This window comes from Varroa jacobsoni, unplaced genomic scaffold, assembly GCF_002532875.2.
Source record: "Varroa jacobsoni isolate VJ856 unplaced genomic scaffold, vjacob_1.0 scaffold_1317, whole genome shotgun sequence".
NCBI lineage: Eukaryota > Metazoa > Arthropoda > Arachnida > Mesostigmata > Varroidae > Varroa > Varroa jacobsoni.
This window is the reverse complement of record NW_019214219.1, coordinates 159,625-175,175: the sequence shown is the minus strand read 5'-3', so window position 1 is coordinate 175,175 and position 15,551 is coordinate 159,625. Positions and strand designations below refer to the sequence as shown.

Genomic DNA, 15,551 nt, shown 5'->3' with positions numbered 1-15,551 from the left:
TATAAACCGATCAGCATTAGATTCGAACCTTCGTGACCTTATTTACTTTTGAAGAAGTCAGAATACCGTCTGCGGAATACCGTTAATAAAAAAGATTACACGATCTCTACAGCAAATTTATTCATATACTCGAATTTATCTAAGCCTAAAATATTTATGTTAGCAAGCACACAACAGAGCCCTTTGGTGTCCAACCACAAAAAACGTTATCTAACAATCTAAGCCTATCATTGGTCCGCAAACATGTTTTTATTATTTTTTTATATTTTTATTTACTTAAGAACACTAGCTGGAGCTTATTTCGAGCATTCTGATCAAGATTAAGCTCATTGCTCTAAAATTAGAAACTATATAAGCTACAACTAGAATGAGATTACTGTTTTCCCAAAGAATCTGTTGCTGCAGTAACAACAATGTTTATAGTGATATCTATATTATACTTGCGTATCCTTAACCGTATCTTTCCTAATACCATTATTATCTCCGGCAATGTGTATCTGTCAATGAAGTGCATTTTTGAAACTAACTTCTTTAGGCGGTTGCCAACCAAGAACAGCTCTTATATGTCTAAAAGAAAATTATAGGGGCTGATGTGAGCTACATTTTGGTGGTATTCGAATCTATTCTCTTGACAAAAGAACAGCCAAATGTTTACGAAGGTATATATATGTAGGAGGTATTTCTTAACATGAGTTGAATTTAGACATTATACATATTTCTATATTATCTTTTATAAGGCTTCTCTCAGTATGAAGAACGCATCAATGTAATGGAAAAACTTTTGCTCAATGATTATATACAAAGGCCATTTAACGGAATATGTGTATATCCGTAACGCATACTACAAGTAACCTCATAGTTTATTAATGGTGCTCTATAAACTCTTACGTAATATACCATAATGCATATGCGTTGGCGTTATGCATAATATATATGATATGTATAATTATATCTATTCTCTAAAATGACCTCGCTCTGAAGGCACACTAGACTTGCTTTAATTTTATTTGCTGCCTTCTGAACGCCTCAGGTTTATATGTGAAGTACGACTTCCACTGAATCGCCTCCTAATTTTCGTTCACCCAAGCAAAATAGGCATAAAAATTTTGATTATGTTCTTTTGTCTCCATGTTCAGTTCTTCATTGGAAGCAACTGTAAGATGAATTGGAAACTTTTCAAAGGAAGCGAAGAGTTTTCGTCTTTTTTAGTATTTATGTATGACACTAGATTAATCTAGGGGACGCTCGTCTCATTCAACACAACTACAAGTACGAGCTGCGGCTATTACAAATACTGGAATACATGCATGTTTTAGTTTAATAATCACATACAATTTTTACATAAACGTATGCACAGTGGGATTTAATGGGCTGAGGGGATAAAATCTGGCTAGAGGAGCCGCGAACCTAAAATAAAATGCATGCAGAGCCTCGTACACAATAAAACAGCAAGCATTGCCGGATTTACTCCGCTCGGAATTGCTTTTATTTTTGTCGTGGCCATACCATGCACAACCAGTTTACGTCGCTCTCGCCTGAACCATCTATGTACGTCGGGCGTTCCGATCTGCAGCATCAAAATTGACATTTCCAACGTTTCGACCCATTTTCACCTTGTACGAATCCTGGTCATGTGCTGAAAGGTAGCTTTAAAAACTGGTTGGTAGGCAAGTTCGATGAGCTCAGAAGCATCCTAATAATCTCAATTTCAACTAACAAAAATATCTCAATTATTGTGCCACTGGATGCATGCAACGCTGATTGATGAGTAACTGTTCAAATAAACAGTGCAGATCTTGAAAAAATATTTACACAAGAATGATTATAACCATGATCACATTATGCTGAAGCTAATATGAGTGAAGTCTGAGTTTGAGAATAAATCGGGACCCATTTCGACAGTTGAAATATTAGTACCCAATGGCCAAGTTCGAACATCGAATAAGCTCATAAAAGCCAAAACGACTTCTATATCTTATACATGCTTTGACGACTAAAATAGACAGGGCTTTTTGGGAGAAGTAGCCCAGTTTTTCGGGAAGTAATTTGTTATCTCTCCTAAAATAATATGAACGTCAAAAATTGCAAACACCAGGCTAACCAAGCACTGTAACACGATTCAAGATGACGAAAGCAAGCACACGCTCACATCCGTTTGTAGTAGATCGAATATCCGCGTGGCTTGTTTTTCAAAATTAATTAAAGGTGTTTGTTGCTTTGTTTTATATAGCCGGTTCTTACCTAAGCCTGAGCTACAAACAACTGCTAATAGAAGTACAGTAATAGCCATCAAACCGGATTACCAACAAAGATGCACACATTACTTAGGCATTCATTTGATTTACTTCAGATTCACGTCACATGCACGTAAAGCAGGCCATGTAAACCTATAGTAGCAGAATAATTTGAATCAGTAGTGTACGACGTGACTGCCTTAACTTTGAATGACCATATTTAGGTTACATTGATTAACTAAAGGTAGCTTTAAGTTATTAATGTATTCGCCATTTGCGATTATTATGGAAATCCCCGGGAGTTTTAGGGTAGTATTAAACAACTACAAGGTTGAACTTTTCGACAAAGTTCCAACATCTCGGCGAATTGATCACAATATCAATGCATAGCACGCATAGCTGAATATGTTGTAAATACGTCGATGTATGTTACGCATGCCAATTTGAGGTTTTCCTGTACATGTGCGATATACTTAACAACAAGTATGAGAAGATGATCAGTTACAGGTATTAACAGATAACTCGGCAATGCAGTACATTGTGTATACGGTGAATAGGGTAATTTATACTTCGAGGATAAACAATTTCCTTATTGCTCCTAAATATATGATGTTACGATGCTTAGCCAATAACTTATCAAGTCCTAGGTGTTTCCGTCCCTATAGCTATATAAGAACAAGGTGTAAAGCGAATGAATCGCATTTATGCCGATACGAGTGTATCATCAGTACAATTCGCACAGAGGTTGATTAAATATAGGATGGACCAGGTGGTCAACCAAGCCACAAGACTGCGGTTTTTTTGTCAAGCGTTTAAAAGAGAGGGAGTTGTGTCGCCGCCGAAGCTACCAGTATTTTGACTTCTTGAAGCCTTAGCGATGGGTCAACAAGTGGAGGTCCTGGAAGCAGGAAAAAGTATTTACGGTTGGCCGCATCAACACCTGTTTGAAATTGCTTATGGATTTTTTAGGTCCAGCTCAATACCGGTTTGAATCCGTTGTAGACAGCAAAGCAACGTGGGATGACTTCCAAGCTATTTGACGCGGAGATGAAAACCTGGAGATATTCACGCGGGAAAAACGGTTTTTGCTGGAGCGTACAAGGTTGTTGTTTAAGTTCAAAAACATCAAAGAATCATGCCTGTGTGACGATTTGGTAAACTACCTGACTGTAGCGTCGCTGTGACTTCACGTCCCTTGCAAAGCTTGCTCACCGGTTGCATATGATATAAGTAAAGATAAATTCTCGTCGGAGTCAGCCAGCGTGCTTCTACAACTACCGCTCGGTCAGCATGGTCAATCCGAAAAAAATGATGTAAACATTTTAAAAGCTGCTTGATGTAATATCAGCTTTTAAAATTTGAAAATGTTCTCTAAGAGGTATGAATGGGTAACATATACTGGTTATATCCGTAAAAAGGCGCTTTAAATAGTTGTATATGGCTGTATATGTTTTTGACTTATAGTAAGTTATCGTTAACTTTTGTATTGCATGAATCCTAAAGTCTGTATTTTCATCCAATTATTGCATAAGCAAGACATTTACGCGAACTTTTAAAGACACTGTATTCGGTAGACACTGTATTCTGTGTCGAGTGCTTATATATGTTTAATAAAAATTGTGAAATAAAAAAGGGGAGAGTGGTGATAAAAAGGTTTACCGAGTCATTGTTATCAGTGATTTCGGTTGAAGCAACAATTAGGACACTAAGGACAGAATGGTGAAGTTTATGCTCAAATGACATAAAAAGGCTAGCTTATGGGTGAGTTCCTGAATATCCGGAAAGAAGAGATTCATCGATGTTAGCTTGGAGAGCTTTATGTCACAAGAAATTAATAGTAATTGGTACAGGAGATTGGGGATAAAAATAGCAAACGATGCTAAAGAGCGCAACGGACAAACTGACAATTTAAGTACAATTTGAAGGTTGACCCAATGGGTAGTTCTAAGATATTAATCGGTAAGCTAAAGAATTAAGCCTAATTTTGAAAAATTATATGTTGCCTCAGTTCGCAACTGTGATGTATTTTTCACAAAACTATGTACGACGAAATAAGACGGACAAATAGGACCCTCTAAAGAGATGGGAATTTTTTGGGATAGCTCAAAAACGAAAATAAATACGAATAATAGAAAGACAGTAAAGAAGCACAGAGATGCTGTCGGAGAAGGCGACTAATACGGAATTGCCAAAAAGAATCGCAATGTAAAAGGAAAGCAGAACTGTTTAAAAAAACATTTCGGAACTGAACAAGATCAACTATAGAAAACAGCAACGACTTCAGCAAGGGTATGTTGCCTTCAAAAGTAAGTGTTAATTCCTATAGGAAATAAAGTAAAAGGGAAACCTTGAGGCAATTGTAGGTAGAGTTAAGTTGCACCAACTTAACTCTACCTACTATACGGCGGGACTTGCACCGAGTCCCGCCGTAGCACGTACGCCTATTAGGCTAAGAGCTAAAAAATGCTCATAAAGCTCATAAGCTTTATGTTAAACAACGTCCCCTCAAGAAGTTGCTTGCCAGACTTATGAATTACAGCATCCATTTACTCAATGAAACCTATTTTAACGAAATGTTCTTAATGCTAATTATGCTTATTCAGGTGAACTGTACGGAGCTCGCTGTAAAATGAGCGTAGTACCGTACGGTGATTACAAATAGGCAAGTGAATAATTTCATATTTACGAAAGAGCTTTTGGACAGCCCTAGCAGAAAAAGCCGCGAGATCATTGTCAGTCCTGATATACATATTGCTAACTCTCTGCTGTACCAATCATCAACGAATGTGTTCGTTTAACAAGAGGAAATGAAAAGAAGCTGATATAAATAATTACAAGTAATGCTCGAATGTATTAAATGCACCATAATTTGGGTGAAAAATGTACAGTACAAGTTACACTGAACGCCTCATGTAGAGAAAGTCCCAGCTGACGGTTATCCGTCGGTGGACCTTTGGCTTGACTTGGTGGCTGTTTTCGCCGTTGCGACGACCGAGTCACCCCGTATTTCATTTTATACATTAAGTTGTATTTAACTTGAACATATAACAGCGGTTGGTACAAATTGGAACTCTTTGCATGTTCAGCTTAGGTTGTTATGCGTTCTGCCGGCCGTTGATTCTCGATGTAAGTCCTCACGATCTTAAGAAATCTACTCTTGAATTTACCTTCCGTGAATCGATCCATTGAGCGCTTAGCTGCATCACTTATCTTTTGCCTCTCGGAAGGAGTCATCCTAAAAATGGAACGTTCACTACGTTAACGATAGAGGTTTGCGGAAACATAGCCAAATAAAAGGAGATCACAAGCCGAGCACTTAAGTTATACCAAATAAGAATGCGTTCAGTATACCGATTTAGTAATGAGTAGTGTCATTTGCGAATAGTATAACTTAGATACAAAAAAAAAAGAAAACGATAGAAGTATAAAAATACTGTACTTTCGTGAATATGTACATAGAGTATTTACGTTTCACTCGTTCTTTTGGTTTAATATATACTCAGACTTATGTTTTACAAAACCTTTATTCGAATAATGGTACCTGATAATCTGAGCGATCTGTTTTGCGAAGTCCTCAGCTGTAATCGCTGTAAACCCACATCCCGGTCGGATTATGTCTTCCTTTGGTCCACCAGAATCGTGAACAACTGTTATCAGTCCTGCTGCAAGGCACTCAACTACGGCGATGCCGAAGTGTTCATTCCACATCGTATGAATTGCCGCTGAAGCCTTCGCCATCTCCTTTTTTAATTCTGAAAATTGGACGTCGACGGCAAACTCAACGTTGTCACTCAGTTCAAGGAAGTCGGTTTGAAGCTTCAGATCCTGTACCCTGTAATAATTTCGTGCACCCTTAATGTTAGGCACGGGTTTTTTATCGAAGAATGCACAGCATAATTAAGTATAGATGTTTATTTTATTTCCATGATATCGAACGAAATAATTTATAAAGCCTTTAGTTATTAATGAATGCTTCAATATTTCTTCATCGATTACAAAATATTATGCAACATGCATGACAAGGCCGTTTCCGGAATAACCGGTAAACAATTCCCTGTTCATCATATTCCATATTAAAAAAAGGTACCTTTCCTGGTCTTCTTGGTTTCTACAACTTCCGACGAGCACAAGTTTGACCCGCTGAAACTCTTCAGGAGCTAGCTGCTTCTGTAGAACCTTAAGCGCGGCGAGCTGCTTTAGGTGATCCTTTTCAGGTCTGAACTGCGCCAAAGACACAATTCGAAACTCTTTTTCAGGATTTGCAATAGATTTCAAATCATAGAATTTTTCCACAGAACACGGCGGGTAGAGAAGATGACATGTTACACCCCAAATTTCTGAAACATGCCCTGTATCGACATAAAGTAAATATAACGAGTATTACATGTTTTATCTAGATGACTTTTATGCAGATCAACTATCGCTTATAAATATTTACCATACATGCTTCATTTGGCTTCAAGATACTCCATGAATAAATGCAACCTCCATTAGGCTGGTAAAACCTTAACAATAGTCAGCACTGATGCTGCAACTAATTGCCTCACTGATTCAGTTCATTTTTTGGGGTATAATACTGTTAAAGAACCTAATATGCCCTAACATGTCCTAATATGCCATTTACTCAACATTTAATTACAGTTTGTATAAAATAATTTGCGATAGAGAACGATTTTATTTTCTAGTTCTAGTCTGGGTGAATAACGAAAACTTACAATTACCCTCTAAAATTCATCTTCATAATAATAAATATAAAAATTAATTTGCATATACTTTAAGAAAAACAATTTTTCATTGAGATTTTTTTAATTTTAATTTTGTTTAATAAATTCTTTCCCGGTCAGTTTCACGTATCGTTAGTGGCATTAAAATTTGAGTAAGGCGCTAAGCAAATAAAGGTAGGATAAAAACAAGGGTCAACGCAAGCGGTGTGCATGTACATAGATGGATGGATTTTACTAACCATTTGTCCAGCTGGAATTCACCATCGTAGTGTCGCTAAACAGACAACCTATCCAGCCGTAGATTGCGGCGAAAGCCTTGTAGTATATAAGCTTGGCAATGCTGAGTATACGGCTTCGGCAGATCACTTCACGATTAGTTACTCCGGGACGGCGCGAGTGAACAGCGCACAGCATGTCTGTGCTTATCGTCGAAAAATGAACATACGAAGCCGTTTGACATCCTCCTGTAAAGAAATCCCTCAATATCTGTCTTCTGACCGTAAACGAACATACACTGCCGTACGATCATATGGTGTAATAGATAATGGATGTACTCTATTGCACAATAATGTTGAATTGTCAATGTATAATTGAAGCACAAAGTACCTAATATTCGTAAATATTCGTACCAAACATTTTGAATACTGGCAATGTAAAAGCGAAACCCATGGTGTCAAAATAGACATCTGGAGTGAATTTTAGGATAGCTTCGAGACCAACTAGCACAGAGGCTAGACTCTGCAACAGCAATGTAAACACTGGATAATACCTGTAATGCAAGAATCGGTTCAACGAGTACCTTGTTAATGGTCATACTTAGGGTAAGAAACTGCCACTTTGAATATTCTTTGGGAAAACCAAACTCATTTCAATAAGCTCTGTAATGTCGCATAACAGAGTACATGTTAATGAAAAATTTATTAGTAGTTAATGTTACGCAACTAAAACTCAATAATAATAAAAATGCGATTTGTTGTGATGTGTCTACGTTTGTTTATCTACTTGTTTATTACAGATCTATGATTAACAAGTAGTTAAATAAATGTTTCGAATTTCACACCTGGCATCGCGTCAACATTGCACTAGCAGCAACAAATATGCGTAAATTGTTAATGTAGTGACCAGCGCAGGGAAATCAACCTACTTGGCTTCAAGCAAAAAACGCGACTGAAGATAGACAAACTGTACTGGACGAAGCAGCCGCACTTGGAAGACCCTTTCTGCGTTCACAATGATCTCATCTGGGGTGGCATCGGTGTCTCCTGTGTAGATGACGATGGCCACATCTGGATAGCTAGAAAATGATTAAATACCATTTTAGACATCACTTTAGGTACACAGCTGAGTAACAATTTTTTTTACCGTGATCATAACACGCATCTAATATACCTTGCGGAGCAAGATGTAAAGGTAACGCTATATGCCACGGCCACCTGATACTAGTACTTTACAAAAGGCATAAGATCTACTTTTTCAAAAAAAAAACGACGATCCCAATGTATTTCTGAAAAAAAAAAGATTTTTTAAATTAAGCTGTTCAAAAATGATATGCCCCCTCAACGAATTGATCGTTATGTGCCAAAAGCTGTCAAAAATGGTGTTTGAGTTCATTAATAATTCTTCATACATTTTTTTTCGTATAACATCATACACTTTTCTAAATTGTGAAGGCGAAAACGTACGTTTCCTGGATGGTGAAGATCGCTGTCCAAAGAACACGTTCGCCGCCGCCTGCAGCATTGCAGTATGGATGAAAAAAGCCATAACTTCGTTTTTCGCCTGTTTGGCTTTGTTTTCGACTACGTACGTACATTGCCACAAATGCCAACACGTTTGTGAAGAAGAGGGCAATCGTAAACAGCGTAATATAGAGTGACATTGTCGCGCTTTTCATGCACCTGGCCCTCGGTAGAATAACGGAAACGAAGAAAATAGCACACCTTAGCCAGAATCGTTCATGATAGCCTCATTGTATTCAAGAGTGTTTTTGCAGGTCACAGCCGATAGATCGAACTCATAAGCATTATCGACGATCGGTTTTATTGCGAACAACCATCGTAAATACTGGCCACTGCAACTACTGCACCTTCAGGCCTGACTTATATGTTTCAACCAAAACAATAGCATAGCTCATTTGATCACGAACTTTAAGACCAAATGGCTACTTCGTAAAAACTATAGGTACTTATAAGAAGATTTTCTAAAATGATAAGTTTTTCCGAATTAGAAAAAAATACCTTCGTGAACATGTACAGGCCGCATGTATAAGGACACGTCAGTGTCTCTTAGAATTTTCGGAACCTAAGTTTGATGACAGCGCGGCACTTGCCATCATCGTCTCAACCATGAAAATAATATAGTCATACCCGAAAATCTGTCGCAGGTCTGTTCTCCCTTGGACGCTCAGATCACGATCAACCGCGTGTACACTTTAGGATCCACTTATACGCTTAATTTTAGAGTTTTCATTGCGGCCAGCTGAAATTCTGTCATCAGCTGTAAACGAATAGGAGAGAAGAAATTCATTCGGATTGCGTCACGTATGCTGCATAATACAAGAAGAACGCTGGGGAATCAACGACCTTTGCAGGAACCACATAGAACAAAAATGAGCGTGTCTGGTACTGGGCCGACTTCGTTGACGTGGAGAGGGAAACAATGTGGAAAGTCACTATATATTGCGCCTAAATCGGCTGTATTATGCCAGTCTATGAGAAGCTACTCTAGAGGTGCCGGTTCTAATTTTGATAGTTATTCGTTTGTAGTATAGCAGAGGGTGTCCCCATAATGACGTTGTACATAACAGTTTAGGATAGTGTTAGGAATTCGAATTAAGTTAGGGTCCGAATTTGGGCATAGACACACGACTTATTTCGTAATGGCTGGAAGCCAGCCGGCCGTCTGTCTGTTGATGTCTGTCTGATGGAACTATGACTAGCGCCGGTACCAGACGTAAAACGCCAAACGTTTAGCTCAGTTTATTAAAGTGTAATTTATGATATGTGTTTACTAAACAAGTCATTGATGGCTTAAGAATAAATGAAAGAAACAAAACAGTTCAAGAACAATTAAAGAAAAGTATCGATAGCCTCTAGTGAAGGGAATAAATTCTAAATAAAGCGAAGTGCTTCAATATATGCTAGTTTAAAGATCACCTGCACTTTTCTTGGTAAATACTTATCATAAATAAACTGCATCTTGATAGATTAGAAAGGACAGAAATATTTTTCAGGATTAGGGCTACAGTTTATATATTGAGTATAAGTAATTCTGTGAATTTAAGACTTTTACGCCAATAGGCATATACACATGTATGTATATAAATTCATACAACATTTGACAGTATATTAACGCGCTATAAGAAATACATAAGAATTCACAGAAGGATATGCAAGGGCTCAGCCTAAGCAGCATACGAAGCCAATCAGAGCTGGCTTACTGCAAGTTAACGTCTTCAATAGATTGACTAGTGTTGCAGAAACTGGATACTAATACTAGGTACATCAGAAACTGGACATGTATCGTTTGCCATAGCACACTTGCTGCCCGCAATGCGTTTATCACCGCTCCCTTATTTGTTGGTAAACAACTTTGAAAACCGAGAACTGCAATATTTCCTTTAGAACGTGTTGATCGAGTGTTTGCTTAAATATATATAGACTCGACCAATTGGCTGTGACGAGTGATTTAGTCCATTTTCAGTTTCCAGTTTTATGCTCAATCGGTTGTTACTCGTGTTTTAACATTTCGATTCGACCTGAGGAGTTTAAAGATGACCCGACACGCTAAAAATTGCACTGCGGGGAGTGTGTACACGTACCACGAGAAGATGAAAGATATGAAAATGGTAATTTCAGATCGCGTGTATCTATTGGATAATGCCAGCACTAAGTCTATTCTAGTGTATATACTCCGTTATTGCCCATAGGCGCTTGACAAATGTCTCTGTTGTTCGCTTACCTTCAAAATTGTCACAACATTATCAATTCATTATGGCGTATTATTACCATTATCTTTTATAGCAGTTGTGCGCACAAAATTAGGCGGCAGCAACAATAGTCGCGTTTTTTAATCGGGCCAGAGCTGATCCACGACAGACTGCACACAATAAGTTTTGTTTTAAAATATTTAATATCATGTATACGATTGTGTGCAAAAACTGTGTCATGATTGTTGCAGAAGATAATGAAAAATCTATTCAAATTTTATTACTATAAGAGTTAGTTTTAACATGTTATGAAGTGTCGACTTTAGGTTCTGTCGGCTAATACCAGCATACGAAGTAGGTATTTCGGAGCAGTTCACTGTAGACAGGACGACGTTACAGTACGCATAAAAGTCAGCCTTGAAGTCCTGTTTATCACGTCTGGGCATAATTGTCATATAAAATGAGTATTCTTGAGCTCACAAGACCATTCTGTCTTACACTCCCGAGGCTACAGTACAAACCTTGTACCTAAAAGTGAAAGTCGGGTAGGTTCCCAAATATAAATACAACGTCGAAGTGTATTACTTTTTGTGTTACTACCAAAATTCTTATTATACGGTTCGTTTTTTTTGCAGGGTGGTTATGGGACACAAAAGGAGCGTCTGGGGAAGGATGCCCAGAGAGAATTCGATTGTTGTTGTCTCACTCTCCATCCATGTCGGTTAGTCTTATTGGTTCTAACCAAGTGTCATGCGCGCATGGTACCAATGGTTTTATTGTTTTAGACTAAGTCAGGAAATACTTCGCCGCAGAGAAAATGACACCCACAGAAACGATAACATTACACCTTACCAGACGTATGATCCAACTAGAACCAAACAATTGAAGAGTCAAAAGCCTGTTCTGTTTTTTTGCTGGTTCCTACAGCATAACTTAACAGCAAGGACTAATGAAGCCTCTTTTTTTGTGTGTTAATCACAGTGATCCAGTGATTACACCTGAAGGGTATCTGTATGACCGCGAAGCAATTCTCGAGTATATCGTTAAACAAAAATTAGCCATTGCAAAAAAGCAGAAGGCGTTCGAAAAACAGCAAAAGGATAAACGCGACGATGAGTTAAAGCCACCTGAAGCCAAAAAGTTAAAACATTTAACATCCATAAAAAACAATGAAGACAAGCCCGCGTTGCCTTCTTTTTGGATCCCTTCTCTTACTCCACAGGTCAGTAATCTCGTTTTTTTCTGGTTAACTTACCTTAGATTGGCTTTGTAATTTCGTTGCAATAGTTGTCGGCTTGCCAAAGATTTTAATAAGTTGATGAACAAGTTGTACCTCAATATTCATCAGCATCCTCAAGGCATTTACAATTATTTAACGAAAACGTTTATCTAAACGCACCCCATGATTTGCTGCCAACTTCTGATCTTTTTAGGCAAAGTGACCTTGTAAACGTAAAATGGCTATGGCAGTGACAATTTTTTAATAAAAGCTCTCGTGATCTGACAGAACTTATTTTCTTATATTCACATTAAGTAGAATCTAAGATATGGTTTCTGGCAGTCTAGTGGTTTCAAATGTAATCCCGCTTACGTGATATTGTGTTTCCTGTGTTGAGGAAGTGGGATAAAAGCCGTCCGGTCTTGGGTCCCCTACCAAATTCGAACTTTGAGGTTTATGCTAATTTTAGTAACTGTACAATATTATTGTTCGTTTACGCGTGTTAAATTTAAGCAAAGAACTTCTAATCTCAGTCCTTGGCCCGTAAGAACAGGCATGAGCTTTTACAAGACTAACATGAAGACGAAGTCCTTTTGCTATCCGGGGAGTTCTGTGTTCAAAAAATGTCCCTTTAGTCACCAAAAATAACGCATTGAACCGCTGGTGATTATTATACTGTTCTTAAGCTAATCCATTGAGAAGATCGTTAGTAATACGTAGCTGTTCAAACAACGTTTTGCGTGTTACTCTAATGTCCCATTCCTTTTAGACTGATTTTTAATCAGGCACAATTTAGCCTAATAGCTATAATAAATGATTTTATTAAGAGTTCAAGTTATACCAATGCTACAGCAGTAACCAGTTCATTTGATGAAGATTAGAGATATGACGCAACCTACAAAAGGATTAACCTGATCTTTGTGTCGATTCCAAAACCATGAAAGCATACTGACAGAGCAGTTTGTTGCCTCTGGAACGATGAGAGACGAACATCGGCTATCTGTTTCATTGACATCAGTTTGAGACCTAAGGAGGTGAACCGTATTATATATGAAGGCATACACACGACTGAAATACAGGTATTACCGTGCAATCGGAGGAAGTACCAGTTGTTGCAATGAGTCGCAACCAAAAAAATACTTGATATGAGCTATATCTCTCATATTATCTCCGAAGATGAGATCCTTTTGATACAATAAGTGACCCTAAAAGTGTTGAAGCTTCTGTTTTAGCTGATTTGTAGTTACTTCGAAAGAAGTTAACGGTGTTCCATGAAGTGGGGTCGTCGTTGTTGGGTCCCGATCTTGTTCATAGCGTACATTTAGTAGAGTTGACGAGGAGGCCACTCGCCGCCGTGCAGTCGATGTTCCCCTGTATATTTTTTGAAATCACTTTTGCATAACCTTCCACTGAACCGTCTAAAAGAGAATAAGACAAGTTTGTCTAATGTCTACGCAGAACAGCGAGTAATCTAATGAGTTACTCTGTGAAACTTTTAAGGCAGATGGAAAAGTATCTTTTTCTTATAGGAGGACCCTGTAAGCTAGGAGGACCACGTCTACTTGGGTTGAATGCCAAAAAGTTCGTCGCCGAACATTGTGTTTCAAATTGTCCGGCAGCTACTAAAATGGACTTTTCTACTTACCTATGGAAATATGCCTCACATGGCAAGAAATTCTCAATTCCAGATAACAAGCATCCATATGGAATGCTGCATAATTTTTGGAATGGATCATCTAACTGTAGGACATATATTGTTGCAGAGCTTGTCCATGCATAATGGTTAATTTCATTGTTTATGGTCTTTTTAGGCTTCTACAAGTTCTACGGCACCTTTGAAGGCACCAGACACGGAGGTATTATGTCCAATGAGTGGTAAACCTATTAAAGCCAAGAAATTGTACCCTGTACGATGGACTCTGCTTCCCGATGATGGCCAAGGCAAATCTCTTATCGCAAAAAAAGCCCGTTATATGTGTGCAGTTTCACACGACGTTCTCAGTAACTCTGTTCCGTGCGCGTATCTTAGGACATCGGGAAATGTAGTCACGGTAGAATGTCTCGAGAAGGTAAAAACTCAAGTATGAACATTTTATTTAAGTTATTATGCTCATCTGGTCGTTTCACAATCGCTGTACGATAAATGCAGTCTCCAAGCTTGTGCCAAAACAAGCAGCTGTTTAAAACCACATGTGCTTGAAAGTTCCAGCTTTTTACTTGTTTCATATTTATTTTCTCAAAACTTTACACTTGATTGTGAGTACGAGCCATCAATTTCCGCCACTCCATGCACCCAGCCACCATCTAGTAAATGAGTTGCTTCTAGCTACACGTCATGGAGGGTTGTCACGCCGACTAAATCGAATACATGGTGCTGCAAAGCTTTGTGCTTGCGGCCCTTTTTGAGTGCATTATTCCAGGCTGAGCAAGGCATATATAAGAATAGTTTTTTCATATGATCTTATTTAGAAGGCGGTGCTACAAGATGTCTGTCACTAATTTTTCAGGTAATAAAGAAGGACGGCATTGATCCGATTAACGGAATGAAGCTTGAGCAGAAAGATATTATTATTATGCAACGTGGAGGCACCGGCTTCTCATCTACGAACGACCAGTTAACAGCATCGGTCCAAAAACCTGTTCTTCAGTCATAACATCTCACATCAAAATCCATCCATTAATTTATGCAGTGGTAACCGCTGCTGTAGGCCACCATGAGTAGACTCTGACATTTATTTGATCAATTGTAGACAAATGCTTCCTTCGAAATGCGAAACAACAATTTGTGAGTAGCACTAAGGGAAAACAGAAAAATGTATAAATAAAATAATGTAAACAGAAAAATATAATAATATTTAACGTAAAACTTAGAAAAGTGCAAATGAGACAGTATGTTATAAAATACAGTAGAGGTTGAATGCAGCCAGACGGGAACAGTGTACACACAATGAAAAAGCTGCAACGCTTAGTAGTTTCACACAGTTGGGGTAAAATAACTGAATACTTCTTTGTGGTGTTTACTCACACGCAAGAGAAAATTATGGCTAACCCTGGTCTGTACATGTGTATAAAAGTTGTGTATATATATACATATATATATATCTGCCTAATTAATTTCTTCTAAAGTGTAGCGAATTTTTGAATTCAAATTACAAAAAGCATGCACTTATTTTAACTTTTGCGATAAACACGTTAACGACATTACAATATCTATTATATTTGGGTTTCTTATTTTTAGTTGAATTTGCACAATATATAGAGAACAAAACATTATGGCTAATTGGCAAGCGCATATACTGTAGTTCCGTTAATGCACTGAAACATAATCAGATTCATTTTATGGTTGACTCTAGGTACTTATGACTACATTGTTCTGTTCGAATAAATTGCCACGTTACTATATGCCATACTGTGGTAGTTGTCAACCTTTGTATTCGATAACATAT

At 37.9% G+C, this 15,551-nt stretch overlaps 2 protein-coding genes across 3 annotated transcripts; one reads left to right on the top strand and one right to left on the bottom strand.

Annotated features, from left to right (window-relative positions):
- Positions 1–5,058: 5,058 nt before the first annotated feature.
- Positions 5,059–9,527, bottom strand: Alg11 (ALG11 alpha-1,2-mannosyltransferase). 2 transcript variants are annotated; one of them, XM_022847899.2, is made up of 8 exons: positions 9,325–9,527; positions 8,641–8,862; positions 8,103–8,252; positions 7,588–7,727; positions 7,198–7,422; positions 6,322–6,583; positions 5,776–6,066; positions 5,059–5,469 (listed from the first exon to the last, which is right to left on the bottom strand). In XM_022847899.2, exons 2-8 carry the CDS (start codon positions 8,850–8,852, stop codon positions 5,322–5,324), a joined length of 1,428 nt encoding a protein of 475 aa, XP_022703634.1. In that variant the 5' UTR covers positions 8,853–8,862; positions 9,325–9,527; the 3' UTR covers positions 5,059–5,321. The 2 variants fall into 2 exon arrangements, with proteins under 2 accessions (XP_022703634.1, XP_022703633.1); XM_022847898.2 differs by having other exon boundaries at positions 8,641–8,856.
- Positions 9,528–10,594: 1,067 nt separating this feature from the next.
- Positions 10,595–15,530, top strand: LOC111268746 (nitric oxide synthase-interacting protein). Its single transcript, XM_022847900.2, has 5 exons — positions 10,595–10,805; positions 11,522–11,607; positions 11,868–12,108; positions 13,917–14,174; positions 14,613–15,530. The coding sequence occupies exons 1-5, from the start codon at positions 10,731–10,733 to the stop codon at positions 14,757–14,759; spliced, it is 807 nt and encodes a 268-aa protein (XP_022703635.1). The 5' UTR covers positions 10,595–10,730; the 3' UTR covers positions 14,760–15,530.
- Positions 15,531–15,551: the final 21 nt, after the last annotated feature.

Coding starts and splice junctions, on each gene's coding strand:
- Alg11 (XM_022847899.2), bottom strand. CDS start 8,852: ATGAAAAGCGCGACAATGTCACTCTATATTACGCTGTTTACGATTGCC. Junction 7,728..8,102: donor CGTTTTTTGCTTGAAGCCAA/GTAGGTTGATTT, acceptor CTTGCATTACAG/GTATTATCCAGTGTTTACAT. Junction 7,423..7,587: donor GCCAGTATTCAAAATGTTTG/GTACGAATATTT, acceptor ATTTCTTTACAG/GAGGATGTCAAACGGCTTCG.
- LOC111268746 (XM_022847900.2), top strand. CDS start 10,731: ATGACCCGACACGCTAAAAATTGCACTGCGGGGAGTGTGTACACGTAC. Junction 11,608..11,867: donor CTCACTCTCCATCCATGTCG/GTTAGTCTTATT, acceptor TGTTAATCACAG/TGATCCAGTGATTACACCTG. Junction 14,175..14,612: donor CGGTAGAATGTCTCGAGAAG/GTAAAAACTCAA, acceptor CTAATTTTTCAG/GTAATAAAGAAGGACGGCAT.